The sequence below is a fragment of the Oncorhynchus tshawytscha genome, linkage group LG14, assembly GCF_018296145.1.
Source record: "Oncorhynchus tshawytscha isolate Ot180627B linkage group LG14, Otsh_v2.0, whole genome shotgun sequence".
Lineage (NCBI taxonomy): Eukaryota > Metazoa > Chordata > Actinopteri > Salmoniformes > Salmonidae > Oncorhynchus > Oncorhynchus tshawytscha.
The window spans coordinates 53219860-53239522 of record NC_056442.1 but is presented as its reverse complement, the minus strand read 5'-3'; the positions used below and the strand labels follow the sequence as shown (position 1 = coordinate 53239522).

The 19663-nt window shown below is 48.0% G+C and overlaps 1 protein-coding gene across 1 annotated transcript in view; it reads right to left on the bottom strand.

Annotated features, from left to right (window-relative positions):
* LOC112240918 (ventricular zone-expressed PH domain-containing protein) overlaps positions 1-19663 on the bottom strand; it is a 190581-nt gene that overhangs the window by 121224 nt on the left and 49694 nt on the right. The window contains exon 3 of the mRNA XM_042296575.1: positions 17182-17345. Coding sequence (XP_042152509.1) covers positions 17182-17345 — 164 coding nt within the window. The remainder of the gene's footprint in view (positions 1-17181; positions 17346-19663) is intronic.

The window sequence follows — 19663 nt, the reverse complement described above, 5'->3', positions numbered from 1 at the left end:
CTAATACCACCATCACCACAATACCACCATCACCCTAATACCACCATCACCACAATACCAACATCACCTCAATACCACCATCACCACAATACCACCATCACCACCATCACCCCAATACAACCATCACCACAATACCACCATCACCACAATACCACCATCACCCTAATACCACCATCACCCCAATACCACCATCACCCCAATACCACCAGCACAACCATCACCCCAATACCACCATCACCCCAATACCACCATCACCCCAATACCACCATCACCCCAATACCACCATCACCCCAATACCACCATCACCACAATACCACCATCACCCTAATACCACCATCACCACAATACCACCATCACCCCAATACCACCATCACCACCATCACCCCAATACCACCATCACCACAATACCACCATCACCCTAATACCACCATCACCACAATACCACCATCACCTCAATACCACCATCACCACCATCACCCCAATACAACCATCACCACAATACCACCATCACCCTAATACCACCATCACCCCAATTCCACCATCACTACCATCACCCCAATACCACCATCACCCCAATACCACCATCACACCAATACCACCATCACCCCAATACCACCATCACCCCATCACCCCATACCACCATCACCCCAATACCACCATTACCACCATCACCCCAATACCACCATCACCCTAATAACACCATCACCCTAATACCACCATCACCCCAATACCACCATTACCACCATCACCCCAATACCACCATCACCCTAATAACACCATCACCCTAATACCACCATCACCACAATACCACCATCACCCCAATACCACCATAACCCCAATACCACCATCACCACCATCACCCCAATACCACCATCACCCCAATACCACTATTACCACCATCACCCCAATACCACCATCACCCCAATAACACCATCACCCGAATACCACCATCACCACAATACCACCATCACCCCAATACCACCATTACCACCATCACCCCAATACCACCATCACCCTAATAACACATCACCCTAATACCACCATCACCACAATACCACCATCACCACAATACCACCATCACCTCAATACCACCATCACCACAATACCACCATCACCACCATCACCCCAATACAACCATCAGCACAATACCACCATCACCACAATACCACCATCACCCTAATACCACCATCACCCCAATACCACCATCACCCCAATACCACCATCACCCCAATCACCACCATCACCCCAATACCACCATCACCCCAATAACCACCATCACCCCAATACCACCATCACCACAATACCACCATCACCCCAATACCACCATTACCACCATCACCCCAATACCACCATCACCCTAATAACACATCACCCTAATACCACCATCACCACAATACCACCATCACACTAATACCACCATCACCACAATACCACCATCACCTCAATACCACCATCACCCCAATACAACCATCACCACAATACCACCATCACCCTAATACCACCATCACCCCAATACCACCATCACCCCAATACCACCATCACTACCATCACCCAATACCACCATCACCCCAATACCACCATCACACCAATACCACCATCACCCCAATACCACCATCACCACCATCACCCCAATACCACCATCACCACAATACCACCATCACCCCAATACCACCATCACCCCAATACCACCATCACCACCATCACCCCAATACCACCATCACCCCAATACCACCATCACCCAATACCACCATCACCCCAATACCACCATCACCCTAATACACCATCACCCCAATACCACCATCACCCCAATACCACCATTACCACCATCACCCCTATACCACCATCACCCTAATACCACCATCACCCCAATACCACCATCACCCCAATACCACCATACCACCATCACCCTAATAACACCATCACCCTAATACCACCATCACCACAATACCACCATCACCCCAATACCACCATTACCACCATCACCCCATTACCACCATCACCCTAATAACACATCACCCTAATACCACCATCACCACAATACCACCATCACCCTAATACCACCATCACCACAATACCACCATCACCTCAATACCACCATCACCACAATACCACCATCACCACCATCACCCCAATACCACCATCACCCTAATCACCACCATCACCACCATCACCCAATACCACCATCACCACAATACCACCATCACCCCAATACCACCATCACCACCATCACCACCATCACCACCATCACCACAATACCACCATCACCCCAATACCACCATCACCACCATCACCACCATCACCACCATCACCACAATACCACCATCACCCTAATACCACCATCACCACCATCACCCCAATACCACCATCACCCCAATACCACCATCACCACCACCATCACCCCAATACCACTATCACCCCAATCACCACCATCACCCCAATACCACCATCACCACCATCACCCCAATACCACCATCACCCCAATACCACCATCACCCCAATACCACCATCACCCCAATACCACCATCAACACCATCAACCCAATACCACCATCACCCCAATACCACCATCACCCCAATACCACCATCACCCCAATACCACCATCACCCCAATACCACCATCACCCCAATACCACTATCACCCCAATACCACCATCACCACAATACCACCATCACCAAAATACCACCATCACCAAAATACCACCATCACCCCAATACCACCATCACCCCAATACCACCATCACCCCAATACCACCATCACCCATCACCCACAATACCACCATCACCCCCAATACCACCATCACCCCAATACCACCATCACCCCAATACCACCATCACCCCAATACCACCATCACCACAATACCACCATCACCCCAATACCACCATCACCCAAATACCACCATCACCCCAATACCACCATCACCACCATCACCCCAATACCACCATCACCCCAATATCACCATCACCCCAATACCACCATCACCCCAATACCACCATCACCCCAATACCACCATCACCCCAATACCACCATCACCCCAATACCACCATCACCACCATACCCCAATACCACCATCACCCCAATACCACCATCACCCCAATACCACCATCACCCCAATACCACCATCACCCCAATACCACCATCACACCATCACCCCAATACCACCATCACCCTAATAACACCATCACCCTAATACCACCATCACCCCAATACCACCATTACCACCATCACCCCAATACCACCATCACCCTAATAACACCATCACCCTAATACCATCATCACCACAATACCACCATCACCCCAATACCACCATCACCACAATACCACCATCACCCTAATACCACCATCACCCAATACCACCATCACCCCAATACCACCATCACCCCAATACCACCATCACCACCATCACCCCAATACCACCATCACCCCAATACCACCATCACCCAATACCACCATCACCCCAATACCACCATCACCACCATCACCCCAATACCACCATCACCCCAATACCACCATCACCCCAATACCACCATCACCCCAATACCACCATCACCCCAATACCACCATCACCCCAATACCACCATCACCCACCATCACCCCAATACCACCATCACCCCAATACCACCATCACCACCATCACCCCAATACCACCATCACCCCAATACCACCATCACCCCAATACCACCATCACCCCAATACCACCATCACCATCACCCCAATACCACCATCACCCTAATAACACCATCACCCTAATACCACCATCACCCCAATACCACCATTACCACCATCACCCCAATACCACCATCACCCTAATAACACCATCATCCTAATACCATCATCACCACAATACCACCATCACCATAATACCACCATCACCACAATACCACCATCACCTCAGTACCACCATCACCACAATACCACCATCACAACAATTCTACCATCACCACAATACCAACATCACCTTAATACCACGATCACCACAATACCACCATCACCCCAATAACACCATCACCACAATACCACCATCACCTCAATACCACCATCACCACCATCACCCCAATACAACCATCACCCCAATACCACAAATTACCACCATCACCCCAATACCACCGTCACCATCACCCCAATACCACCATCACCCAATACCACCATCACCCCAATACCACCATCACCCCAATACCACCATCACCCCAATACCACCATCACCCCAATACCACCATCACCCCAATACCACCATCACCACCATACCACCACCATCACCCCAATACCACCATCACCACCATCACCCCAATACCACCATCACCCAATACCACCATCACCACAATACCACCATCACCCCAATACCACCATCACCCCAATACCACCATCACCCCAATACCACCATCACCCAATACCACCATCACCACCATCACCCCAATACCACCATCACCATCACCCCAATACCACCATCACCCCAATACCACCATCACCCCAATACCACCATCACCCCAATACCACCATCACCCCAATACCACCATCACCCCAATACCACCATCACCCCAATACCACTATCACCCCAATACCACCATCACCACAATACCACCATCACCCCAATACCACCATCACCACCATCACCCCAATACCACCATCACCCCAATACCACCATCACCCCAATACCACCATCACCCCAATACCACCATCACCCCAATACCACCATCACCCCAATACCACCATCACCAATACCACCATCACCCCAATACCACCATCACCCCCAATACCACCATCACCAAAATACCACCATCACCACAATACCACCATCACCCCAATACCACCATCACCCCAATACCACCAATCACCACCATCACCCCAATACCACCATCACCCCAATACCACCATCACCCCAATACCACCATCACCCCATCACCATCAATACCACCATCACCACAATACCACCATCACCCCAATACCACCATCACCCCAATACCACCATCACCCCAATACCACCATCACCACCATCACCCCAATACCACCATCACCCCAATACCACCATCACCCCAATACCACCATCACCCCAATACCACCATCACCCCAATACCACCATCACCCCAATACCACCATCACCAATACCACCATCACCCCAATACCACCATCACCCCAATACCACCATCACCCCAATACCACCATCACCCCCCCATACCACCATCACCCCAATACCACCATCACCATCACCCCAATACCACCATCACCCTAATAACACCATCACCCTAATACCACCATCACCCCAATACCACCATCACCACCATCACCCCAATACCACCATCACCCTAATAACACCATCACCCTAATACCACCATCACCACAATACCACCATCACCCCAATACCACCATCACCACAATACCACCATCACCCCAATACCACCATCATCCCAATACCACCATCACCCCAATACCACCATCACCAATACCACCATCACCACCATCACCCCAATACCACCATCACCCCAATACCACCATCACCCCAATACCACCATCACCCCAATACCACCATCACCACCATCACCACCAATACCACCATCACCCCAATACCACCATCACCCCAATACCACCATCACCCCAATACCACCATCACCCCAATACCACCATCACCACAATACCACTATACCCCAATACCACCATCACCCCAATACCACCATCACCCCAATACCACCATCACCACCATCACCCCAATACCACCATCACCCCAATACCACCATCACCCCAATACCACCATCACCCCAATACCACCATTACCACCATCACCCCAATACCACCATCACCCCAATACCACCATTACCACCATCACCCCAATACCACCATCACCATAATAACACCATCATCATAATACCACCATCACCTCAGTACCACCATCACCACAATACCACCATCACAACAATTCTACCATCACCACAATACCAACATCACCTTAATACCACGATCACCACAATACCACCATCACAACCCCAATACCACCATCACCCTAATACCACCATCACCCTAATACCACCATCACCACAATACCACCATCACCCCAATACACCATCACCACAATACCACCATCACCCAATACCACCATCACCACCATCACCCCAATACCACCATCACCCCAATACCACCATCACCACCAATACCACCATCACCCCAATACCACCATCACCCCAATACCACCATCACCCCAATACCACCATCACCCCAATACCACCATCACCCCAATACCACCATCACCCCAATACCACTATCACCCCAATACCACCATCACCCCAATACCACCATCACCCCAATACCACCATCACCCCAATACCACCATCACCCCAATACCACCATCACCACCATCACCCCAATACCACCATCACCACAATACCACCATCACCACCATCACCACCATCACCCCAATACCACCATCACCCCAATACCACCATCACCACCATCACCCCAATACCACCATCACCCCAATACCACCATCACCCCAATACCACCATCACCCCAATACCACTATCACCCCAATACCACCATCACCCCAATACCACCATCACCCCAATACCACCATCACCCCAATACCACCATCACCCCAATACCACCATCACCACAATACCACCACCACCCCAATACCACCATCACCACCATCACCACCAATACCACCATCACCCCAATACCACCATCACCCCAATACCACCATCACCCTAATACCACCATCACCACCATCACCCCAATACCACCATCACCCCAATACCACCATCACCCCAATACCACCATCACCCCAATACCACCATCACCCCAATACCACCATCACCCCAATAACACCATCACCCCAATACACCATCACCCCAATACCACCATCACCCCAACCATACCACCATCACCCCAATACCACCATCACCCCAATACCACCATTACCACCATCACCCCAATACCACCATCACCCTAATAACACCATCACCCTAATACCACCATCACCCCAATACCACCATTACCACCATCACCACAATACCACCATCACCCTAATAACACCATCACCCTAATACCACCATCACCACAATACCACCATCACCCCAATACCACCATCACCCCAATACCACCATCACCCCAATACCACCATTACCACCATCACCCCAATACCACCATCACCACCATCACCCCAATACCACCATCACCCCAATACCACCATCACCCCAATACCACCATCACCACACCATCACCACCATCACCACCATCACCCCAATACCACCATCACCCCAATACCACCATCACCCTAATACCACCATCACCCCAATACCACCATCACCACCATCACCCCAATACCACCATCACCCCAATACCACCATCACCCCAATCACCACCATCACCCCAATACCACCATCACCACAATACCACCATCACCCCAATACCACCATCACCCCAATACCACCATCACCCAAATACCACCATCACCACAATACCACCATCACCCCAATACCACCATCACCCCAATACCACCATCACCCCAATACCACCATCACCACCATCACCCCAATAACACCATCACCCCAATACCACCATCACCCAATACCACCATCACCACCATCACCCCAATAACCACCATCACCCACCCCAATACCACCATCACCACAATACCACCATCACCCCAATACCACCATCACCCCAATACCACCATCACCCAATACCACCATCACCACCATCACCCCAATAACACCATCACCCCAATACCACAATCACCCAAATACCACCATCACCCCAATACCACCATTACCACCATCACCCCAATACCACCATTACCACCATCACCCCAATAGCACCATCACCCTAATAACACCATCGCCCTAATACCACCATCACCCCAATACCACCATCACCCTAAAAACACCATCACCCTAATACCACCATCACCACAATTCCACCATCACCACAATACCAACATCACCCCAATACCACCATTACCACCATCACCCCAATACCACCATCACCCCAATACCACCATTACCACCATCACCCCAATACCACCATCACCATAATAACACCATCATCATAATACCACCATCACCTCAGTACCACCATCACCACCCACCATCACACAATCACCCCAATACCCATCACCACAATACCAACATCACCTTAATACCACGATCACCACAATACCACCATCACCCCAATAACACCATCACCACAATACCACCATCACCTCAATACCACCATCACCACCATCACCCCAATACAACCATCACCCCAATACCACAAATTACCACCATCACCCCAATACCACCGTCACCCTAATAACACCATCACCCTAATACCACCATCACCCCAATACCACCATTACCACCATCACCCCAATACCACCATCACCCTAATAACACCATCACCCCAATACCACCATCACCACAATACCACCATCACCCCAATACCACCATCACCCTAATACCACCATCACCCTAATACCACCATCACCACAATACCACCATCACCCTAATACCACCATCACCACAATACCACCATCACCCAATACCACCATCACCACAATACCACCATCACCCCAATACCACCATCACCACAATACCACCAATCACCACCATCACCACCATCACCACCATCACCCCAATACCACCATCACCCCAATACCACCATCACCCCATCACCCCAATACCACCATCACCCCAATACCACCATCACCCCAATACCACCATCACCCCAATACCACCATCACCCCAATACCACCATCACCACAATACCACCATCACCCCAATACCACCATCACCACCATCACCCACCCCAATACCACCATCACCCCCATATCACCCCAATACCACCATCACCCCAATACCACCATCACCCCAATACCACCATCACCACCATCACCCCAATACCACCATCACCACAATAACACCATCACCCCAATACCACCATCACCCCAATACCACCATCACCCCAATACCACCATTACCACCATCACCCCAATACCACCATCACCCACAATAACACCATCACCCCAATACCACCATCACCCTAATACCACCATCACCCCAATACCACCATCACCCCAATACCACCATCACCCCAATACCACCATCACCCCAATACCACCATCACCCTAATACCACCATCACCCCAATACCACCATCACCCCCTCAATACCACCATCACCCCAATACCACCATCACCACAATACCACCATCACCTCAATACCACCATCACCCCAATACCACCATCACCCCAATACCACCATCACCACAATACCACCATCACCCCAATACCACCATCACCCTAATACCACCATCACCCTAATACCACCATCACCCCAATACCACCATCACCCCAATACCACCATCACCAATACCACCATCACCCAATACCACCATCACCCCAATACCACCATCACCCCAATACCACCATCACCACAATACCACCATCACCCCAATACCACCATCACCCCAATACCACCATCACCCCAATACCACCATCACCCCAATACCACCATCACCGCAATACCACCATCACCCCAATACCACCATCACCCCAATACCACCATCACCACAATACCACCATCACCCCAATACCACCATCACCCCAATACCACCATCACCACCATCACCCCAATACCACCATCACCCCAATACCACCATCACCCCAATACCACCATCACCCCAATACCACCATCACCACAATACCACCATCACCACAATACCAACATCACCCCAATACCACCATTACCACCATCACCCCAATAACACCATCACCACAATACCACCATCACCCCAATACCACCATCACCACCATCACCACCATCACCACCATCACCCCAATACCACCATCACCCCAATACCACCATCACCATCACCACAATACCACCATCACCCCAATACCACCATCACCACAATACCACCATCACCCCAATACCACCATCACCCCAATACCACCATCACCCCAATACCACCATCACCCCAATACCACCATCACCCCAATACCACCATCACCCCAATACCACCATCACCACCATCACCCCAATACCACCATCACCCCAATACCACCATCACCCCAATACCACCATCACCCCAATACCACCATCACCCCAATACCACCATCACCCCAATACCACCATCACCCCAATACCACCATCACCCCAATACCACCATCACCCCAATACCACCATCACCCCAATACCACCATCACCCCAATACCACCATCACCACCAATACCACCATCACCCACCCCAATACCACCATCACCCCAAACCACCATCACTACCATCACCCCAATACCACCATCACCCCAATACCACCATCACCCCAATACCACCATCACCCCAATACCACCATCACCCCAATACCACCATCACCCCAATACCACCATCACCCCAATACCACCATCACCACCATCACCCCAATACCACCATCACCCCAATACCACCATCACCCCAATACCACCATCACCCCAATACCACCATCACCCCAATACCACCATCACCCCAATACCACCATCACCACCATCACCCACCCTAATACCACCATCACCCCAATACCACCATCACCACCATCACCCCAATACCACCATCACCACAATACCACCATCACCCCAAACCACCATCACCCCAATACCACCATCACCACCATCACCCCAATACCACCATCACCCCAATACCACCATCACCCCAATACCACCATCACCCCAATACCACCATCACCCCAATACCACCATCACCCCAATACCACCATCACCCAATACCACCATCACCACCAATCACCCCATACCACCATCACCCCAATACCACCATCACCCCAATACCACCATCACCCCAATACCACCATCACCCCAATACCACCATCACCACCCATCACCCCAATACCACCATCACCCCAATACCACCATCACCACCAATACCACCATCACCACAATACCACCATCACCCCAATACCACCATCACCCCAATACCACCATCACCCCAATACCACCATCACCCCAATACCACCATCACCCCAATACCACCATCACCACAATACCACCATCACCCCAATACCACCATCACCACAATACCACCATCACCACAATACCACCATCACCCCAATACCAATACCACCATCACCCCAATACCACCATCACCACATCACCCCCAATGCCACCATCACCACCATCACCCCAATACCACCATCACCCCAATACCACCATCACCCCAATACCACCATCACCCCAATACCACCATCACCCCAATACCACCATCACCCCAATACCACCATTACCATCACCCCACCATACCACCATCACCCCAATACCACCATCACCCCAATACCACCATTACCACCATCACCCCAATACCACCATCACCATAATAACCACCATCATCCCCAATACCATCACCACAATACCACCATCACCCCAATACCACCATCACCCCAATACCACCATCACCTCAGTACCATCACCACCATCACCCCAATACCACCATCACCCAATACTACCATCACCACAATACCAACATCACCCTAATACCACCATCACCCCAATACCACCATCACCCCAATACCACCATCACCACAATACCACCATCACCACCATCACCCCAATACCACCATCACCCCAATACCACCATTACCACCATCACCCCAATACCACCATCACCCTAATAACACCATCACCCTAATACCACCATCACCCCAATACCACCATCACCACCATCACCCCAATACCACCATCACCCAATAACACCATCACCCTAATACCACCATCACCCCAATACCACCATCACCCCAATACCACCATCACCCTAATAACACATCACCCTAATACCACCATCACCACAATACCACCATCACCCTAATACCACCATCACCACAATACCACCATCACCTAAACCACCACCATCACCACAATACCACCATCACCACCATCACCCCAATACCACCATCACCACAATACCACCATCACCCCATACCACCACCATCACCAATACCACCATCACCCCAATACCACCATCACCCCAATACCACCATCACCCCAATACCACCATCACCCCAATACCACCATCACCCCAATACCACCATCACCCCAATACCACCATCACCCCAATACCACCATCACCACAATACCACCATCACCCCAATACCACCATCACCACAATACCACCATCACCCCAATACCACCATCACCCCAATACCACCATCACCCTAATACCACCATCACCACAATACCACCATCACCCCAATACCACCATCACCCCAATACCACCATCACCCCAATACCACCATCACCACACCCCAATACCACCATCACCCCAATACCACCATCACCCCAATACCACCATCACCCCAATACCACCATCACCACCACCATCACCCCAATACCACCATCACCAATACCACTCACCCCAATACCACCATCACCCCAATACCACCATCACCCCAATACCACCATCACCACAATACCACTATCACCCCAATACCACCATCACCCTAATACCACCATCACCACCATCACCACCATCCACCATCATACCACCATCACCAAACCACCATCACTACCATCACCCCAATACCACCATCACCCCAATACCACCATCACACCAATACCACCATCACACCAATACCACCATCACCACCATCACCCCAATACCACCATCACCACAATACCACCATCACCCCAATACAACCATCACCACCATCACCCCAATACCACCATCACCCGAATACCACTATCACCCCAATACCACTATCACCCCAATACCCCATCACCCCAATACAACCATCACCCCAATACCACCATCACCACCATCACCCCATTACCACCATCACCCCAATACCACCATCACCATCATCACCACAATGCCACCATCACCACCATCACCCCAGTACCACCATCACCCCAATACCACCATCACCACCATCACCCCAATACCACCATTACCCCAATACCACCATCACCCCAGTACCACCATCACCCCAGTTCCACCATCACCCCAATACCACCATCACCCCAATACCCCCACCCAGATTTCACTCCAACATTCCAATATGGCTGACACAATACCATTAATATAATCATGTTTTAAATGAGAGACATCTTTCAGATGAGTGTACTAACATGCCCCCACTGTGGTACAACAGGCCCCCACTGTGGTACAACAGGCCCCACTGTGGTACAACAGGCCCCCACTGTGGTACAACATGCCCCCACTGTGGTACAACATGCCCCCACTGTGGTACAACAGGCCCCCACTGTGGTACAACAGGCACCCACTGTGGTACAACATGCCCCCACTGTGGTACAACAGGGCCCCACTGTGGTACAACAGGCCCCCACTGTGGTACAACATGCCCCCACTGTGGTACAACATGCCCCCACTGTGGTACAACAGGCCCCCACTGTGGTACAAACATGCCCCCACCTTGGCATTCTCCCCTTAGTCTTCAGTACTCTCCATTACTCTCCCTTTAGTCTTCAGTACTCTCCATTACTCTCCCCTTAATCTTCAGTACTCTCCATTAGTCTTCAGTACTCCCCATTACTCTCTCCTTAGTCTTCAGTACTCTCCATTACTCTCTCCTTGGTCTTCAGTACTCTCCATTACTCTCTCCTTAGTCTTCAGTTCTCTCCATTACTCTATCCTTCGTCTTCAGTACTCTCCATTACTCTCTCCTTAGTCTTCAATACTCTCAATTACTCTCTCCTTAGTCTTCAGTACTCTCCATTACTCTCCCCATTTGTCTTCAGTACTCCCCTTAGTCTTCAGTACTCTCCGTTACTCTCTCCTTAGTCTTCAGTACTCTCCATTACTCTCTCCTTAGTCTTCAATACTCTCCATTACTCTCCATTACTCTCTCCTTGGTCTTCAGTACTCTCCATTAGTCTTCAGTTCTCTCCATTACTCTCTCCTTAGTCTTCAGTACTCTCCATTACTCTCTCCTTAGTCTTCAGTTCTTCCATTACTCTCCATTAGTCTTCAGTACTCTCCATTACTCTCTCCTTAGTCTGCAGTACTCTCCATTACTCTCTCCTTAGTCTGCAGTACTCTCCATTACTCTCTCCTTAGTCTTCAGTACTCTCCATTACTCTCTCCTTAGTCTGCAGTACTCTCCATTACTCTCTCCTTAGTCTTCAGTACTCTCCATTACTCTCCCTTAGTCTTCAGTACTCTCCATTAGTCTTCAGTAGTCTTCAGTACTCTCTCCTTAGTCTGCAGTACTCTCCATTACTCTCTCCTGAGTCTACAGTACTCTCCATTACTCTCCCCTTAGTCTTCAGTACTCTCCATTAGTCTTCAGTTCTCTCCCCTTAGTCTTCAGTACTCTCCATTACTCTCTCCTTAGTCTGCAGTACTCTCCATTACTCTCTCCTTAGTCTGCAGTACTCTCCATTACTCTCCCTTTTTTTTTAGCTTTATTTAACTAGACAAGTCAGTTAATTAAAAAATGTTTATTTTCAATGACGGCCTAGGAATAGTGGGTTAACTGCCTGTTCAGGGGCAGAACAACAGATTTTTACCTTGTCAGCTCGGGATTTGAACTTGCAACCTCTCGGTTACTATTCCAACGCTGTAACCACTAGGCTACCTGCCACCCCTTAGTCTCCATTACTCTCCATTACTCTCCCTTTCAGTCCATTACACTCCATTACCCTCCCTTAGTGTCCATTAGTCTCCATTACTCTCATTACAGTCCATTACTCTCCATTACTCTGCCTTAGTGTCCATTACTCTCCATTACTCTCCATTACTCTCCCTTAGTGTCCATTAGTCTCCATTACTCTCCCTTACAGTCCATTACTCTCCATTACTCTCCCTTAGTGTCCATTACTCTCCCTTAGTCTCCATTACTCTCCCTTACAGTCCATTACTCTCCATTACTCTCCCTTAGTGTCCATTAGTCTCCATTACTCTCCCTTACAGTGTCCATTACTCCATTACTCTCCATTACTTCCCTTAGTGTCAGTCCATTACTCTCCCTTAGTGTCCATTACTCTCCATTACTCTCCATTACTCTCCCTTAGTGTCCATTAGTCTCCATTACTCTCCCTTACAGTCCATTACTCTCCATTTGTCTTCTATCCTTAGTCTTCAGTACTCTCCATTACTCTCTCCTTAGTCTTCAATACTCTCCATTACTCTCCATTACTCTCTCCTTGGTCTTCAGTACTCTCCATTAGTCTTCAGTTCTCTCCATTACTCTCTCCTTAGTCTTCAGTACTCTCCATTACTCTCTCCTTAGTCTGCAGTACTCTCCATTACTCTCTCCTTAGTCTGCAGTACTCTCCATTACTCTCTCCTTAGTCTTCAGTACTCTCCATTACTCTCTCCTTAGTCTGCAGTACTCTCCATTACTCTCCCCTTAGTCTTCAGTACTCTCCATTAGTCTTCAGTACTCTCCATTACTCTCTCCTTAGTCTGCAGTACTCTCCATTACTCTCTCCTGAGTCTACAGTACTCTCCATTACTCTCCCCTTAGTCTTCAGTACTCTCCATTAGTCTTCAGTTCTCTCCCCTTAGTCTTCAGTACTCTCCATTACTCTCTCCTTAGTCTGCAGTACTCTCCATTACTCTCCCTTTTTTTTAGCTTTATTTAACTAGACAAGTCAGTTAAGAAAAAATGTTTATTTTCAATGACGGCCTAGGAATAGTGGGTTAACTGCCTGTTCAGGGGCAGAACAACAGATTTTTACCTTGTCAGCTCGGGATTTGAACTTGCAACCTCTCGGTTACTATTCCAACGCTGTAACCACTAGGCTACCTGCCACCCCTTAGTCTCCATTACTCTCCATTACTCTCCCTTACAGTCCATTACACTCCATTACTCTCCCTTAGTGTCCATTAGTCTCCATTACTCTCATTACAGTCCATTACTCTCCATTACTCTGCCTTAGTGTCCATTACTTACTCTCCATTACTCTCCCTTAGTGTCCAATAGTCTCCATTACTCTCCCTTACAGTCATTACTCTCCAATACTCTCCCTTAGTGTCCATTACTCTCCCTTAGTCTCCATTACTCTCCATTACTCTCCCTTACAGTCCATTACACTCCATTACTCTCCCTTAGTGTCCATTAGTCTCCATTACTCTCCCTTACAGTCCATTACTCTCCATTACTCTCCCTTAGTGTCCATTACTCTCCATTACTCTCCCTTAGTGTCTATTAGTCTCCATTACTCAGTCCATTACTCTCCATTACTCTCCCTTAGTGTCCATTACTCTCCCTTAGTCTCCATTACTCTCCCTTACAGTCCATTACTCTCCATTACTCTCCCTTACAGTCCATTACTCTCCATTACTCTCCATTACTCTCCCTTAGTGTCCATTACTCTCCCTTACAGTCCATTACTCTCCATTACTCTCCATTACTCTCCCTTAGTGTCCATTACTCTCCATTACTCTCCCTTAGTCTCCATTACTCTCCATTACTCTCCATTACTCTTCCTTAGTCTCCATTACTCTCCATTACTCTCCCTTAGTGTCCATTAGTCTCCATTACTCTCCATTACTCTCCCTTAGTCTCCCCTTAGTGTCCATTACTCTCCCCTTGGTCTCCCCTTAGTCTCCATTACTCTCCCTTAGTCTCCCCTTAGTCTCTCCTTAGTCTCCATTACTCTCCCTTAGTCTCTCCTTAGTGTCCATTAGTCTCCATTACTCTCCATTACTCTCTCTGGAGTGCAGTACAGTATTAATTCACCCATTACCCTCCTCATCCTAGACCCCACTCTCTGGAGTGCAGTACAGTATTAATAAACCCATTACTCTCCTCATCCTAGACCCCACTCTCTGGAGTGCAGTACAGTATTAATAAACCCATTACTCTCCTCATCCTAGACCCCACTCTCTGGAGTGCAGTACAGTATTAATAAAGCCATTACTCTCCTCATCCTAGACCCCACTCTCTGGAGTGCAGTACAGTATTAATAAACCCATTACTCTCCTCATCCTAGACCCCACTCTCTGGAGTGCAGTACAGTATTAATAAAGCCATTACTCTCCTCATCCTAGACCCCACTCTCTGGAATGCAGTACAGTATTCATTCACCCATGTATGAATTCTGGACTTTCTCATATCTAATGTGTTCTCTGAATGCGCTCCATTCCTCCAGCATCAGATGCCATTTTGCTAGGTTTTTTTTTACAGGCAAGTCACTCACACACACGCTCATATAAATGACACACACACACACACACACACACAGGCACGCACTGAGCAATCGCACACATACCTGTGGCTGTTGCTCGGCGACCATCTGGATCAGCCTCAGCAGGTGTTGTTGCTCCGGTGACTCGAGCTGTGACATCATGGCCGTCAGGTTGCCTAGGTGACGATGGATGGCATGGGGCAGTTTGGGGTAGACGGACGGCAACACGCGTAGGAGCATGTGGTTACCTAGACGACACGGCAAGAGACAGGTTCCATGTAAAACTATGTTTGTGACAACAGATTCAAGGTCTCACAGATTCAAGGTCTCACAGATTCAAGGTCTCACAGATTCAAGGTCTCACAGATTCAAGGTCTCACAGATTCAAGGTCTCACAGATTCACAGTCTCACAGATTCACGGTCTCACAGATTCAAGGTCTCACAGATTCACGGTCTCACAGATTCAAGGTCTCACCAATATTTCTTCACTGACGTTCATCCTTCAGGAAGAATGTAAAATCTTGCTGTATAAATGAACATGTGTACCAGAAACATTCAATATTTCCCAAGAGACATATCTAATATCTCATGCATCTGAACAATGACTTTGTCTTCAAGTACTAGCTTTATTCCTTATGACATTACATGAACACAAACAATGACTTTTTTGTTAAATTCGTAGCTTTTTCAATAAAGTAAATCGGGATTGATTTATGTCCCCACAGTAAAAGGCTGGATTTAATAGAATGAGTGAACCTGTGGGGTAAACCTGGTCATGATTTACTCTATCGGGGGCAAAACTATGTGACGTTCCTACAGAATGACTGTGTCCTCCTAATCAAAGGCCTATGTTGTTGTTGATGTTCTTGTTGTTGTTGATGTTGTTTGTGTTCTTTTCCTTTGTTTTCGGGTTTAATCAATGTAATTATTTCATTTTATTTTAAATGTCAAACCACATCATCTGCAGGACATATGGCATTGGTGAGACCGAGAGAGAAAGAGTGAGACAACGAGATAGAAAGGAAGAAAGAAAGAGGGGGTAGAGAACAATAAAGAGAAAGAGAGAGTGAGAGAGAAAGAGAGAATTCAGAATGTAGAATTCTGCAAAAATATCCTCCGTGTACAACGTAGAACACCAAATAATAAATGCAGAGCAGAATTAGGCCGATACCCGCTAATTATCAAAATCCAGAAAAGAGACGTTAAATTTTACAACCACGTAAAAGGAAGCGATTCCCAAACCTTCCATAACAAAGCCATCACCTACAGAGAGATAAACCTGGAGAAGAGTCCCCTAAGCAAGCTGGTCCTGGGGCTCTGTTCACAAACACAAACACACCCCACAGAGCCCCAGGACAGCAGCACATTTAGACCCAACCAAATCATGAGAAAACAAAAAGATAATTAACAAATTAACAAAAAAACTGAGCAAACTAGAATGCTATCTGGCCCTAAACAGAGAGTACACAGTGGCAGAATACCTGATCACTGTGACTGAACCAAACTTAAGGAAAGCTTTGACTATGTACAGACTCAGTGAGCATAGCCTTGCTATTGAGAAAGGCAGCCGTGGGCAGACCTGGCTCTCAAGAGAAGACGGGCTATGTGCACACTGCCCACAAAATAAGGTGGAAACTGAGCTACACTTCCTAACCTCCTGCCCAATGTATGACCATATTAGAGAGACATATTTCCCTCAGATTACACAGATCCACAAAGAATTTGAAAACATATCCAATTTTGATAAACTCCCATATCTACTGGGTGAAATACCACAGTGTGACATCACAGCTGCAATATTTGTGACCTGTTGCCACGAGAAAAGGGCAACCAGTGAAGAACAAACACCATTTAAAATACAACCCATATTTATGTTGATTTATTTTATCTTCTGTCCTTTAACCATTTGTACATTGTTAAAACACTGTATATATATAATATGACATTTGTAATGTCTTTATTGTTTTGAAACTTCTGTATGTGTAATGTTTACTGTTAATTTTTATTGTTTATTTCACTTTATATATTCACTTTATATATTATCTACCTCACTTGCTTTGGCAATGTTAACACATGTTTCCCATGCCAATAAAGCCCTTGAATTGAATTGAATTGAATTGAATTGAATTGAGAGAGAGAGAGAGAGAGAGAGAGAGAGAGAGAGAGAGAGACAGAGACAGAGACAGAGAGACAGAGAGAGAGAGAGAGAGAGAGAGAGAGAGACAGAGAGAGAGAGAGAGAGAGAGAGAGACAGAGAGAGAGAGAGAGAGACAGAGAGAGAGAGAGAGAGAGACAGAGAAAGAGAAAGAGAGAGAGGAGAAGTTAGGAGGTGTGTACAGTATATCAGGGTTAGAAGTAGAGAACAATAGAGACAGATGATAACTTTGTCCTATCATCTATCATAGTTTAGAACTGTTCTGCTTTGGTAAAAATCAACATGCACTTCTTGCCTATACAAATGTTATGAATTGGATTGAATTGAACAACAGAGGAGACAAAGAGACAGAAACAAGAGAGGCCTCCAGTCTTCCTGCCCGCTGAATGTATGTCGTTATCTACTGGGTC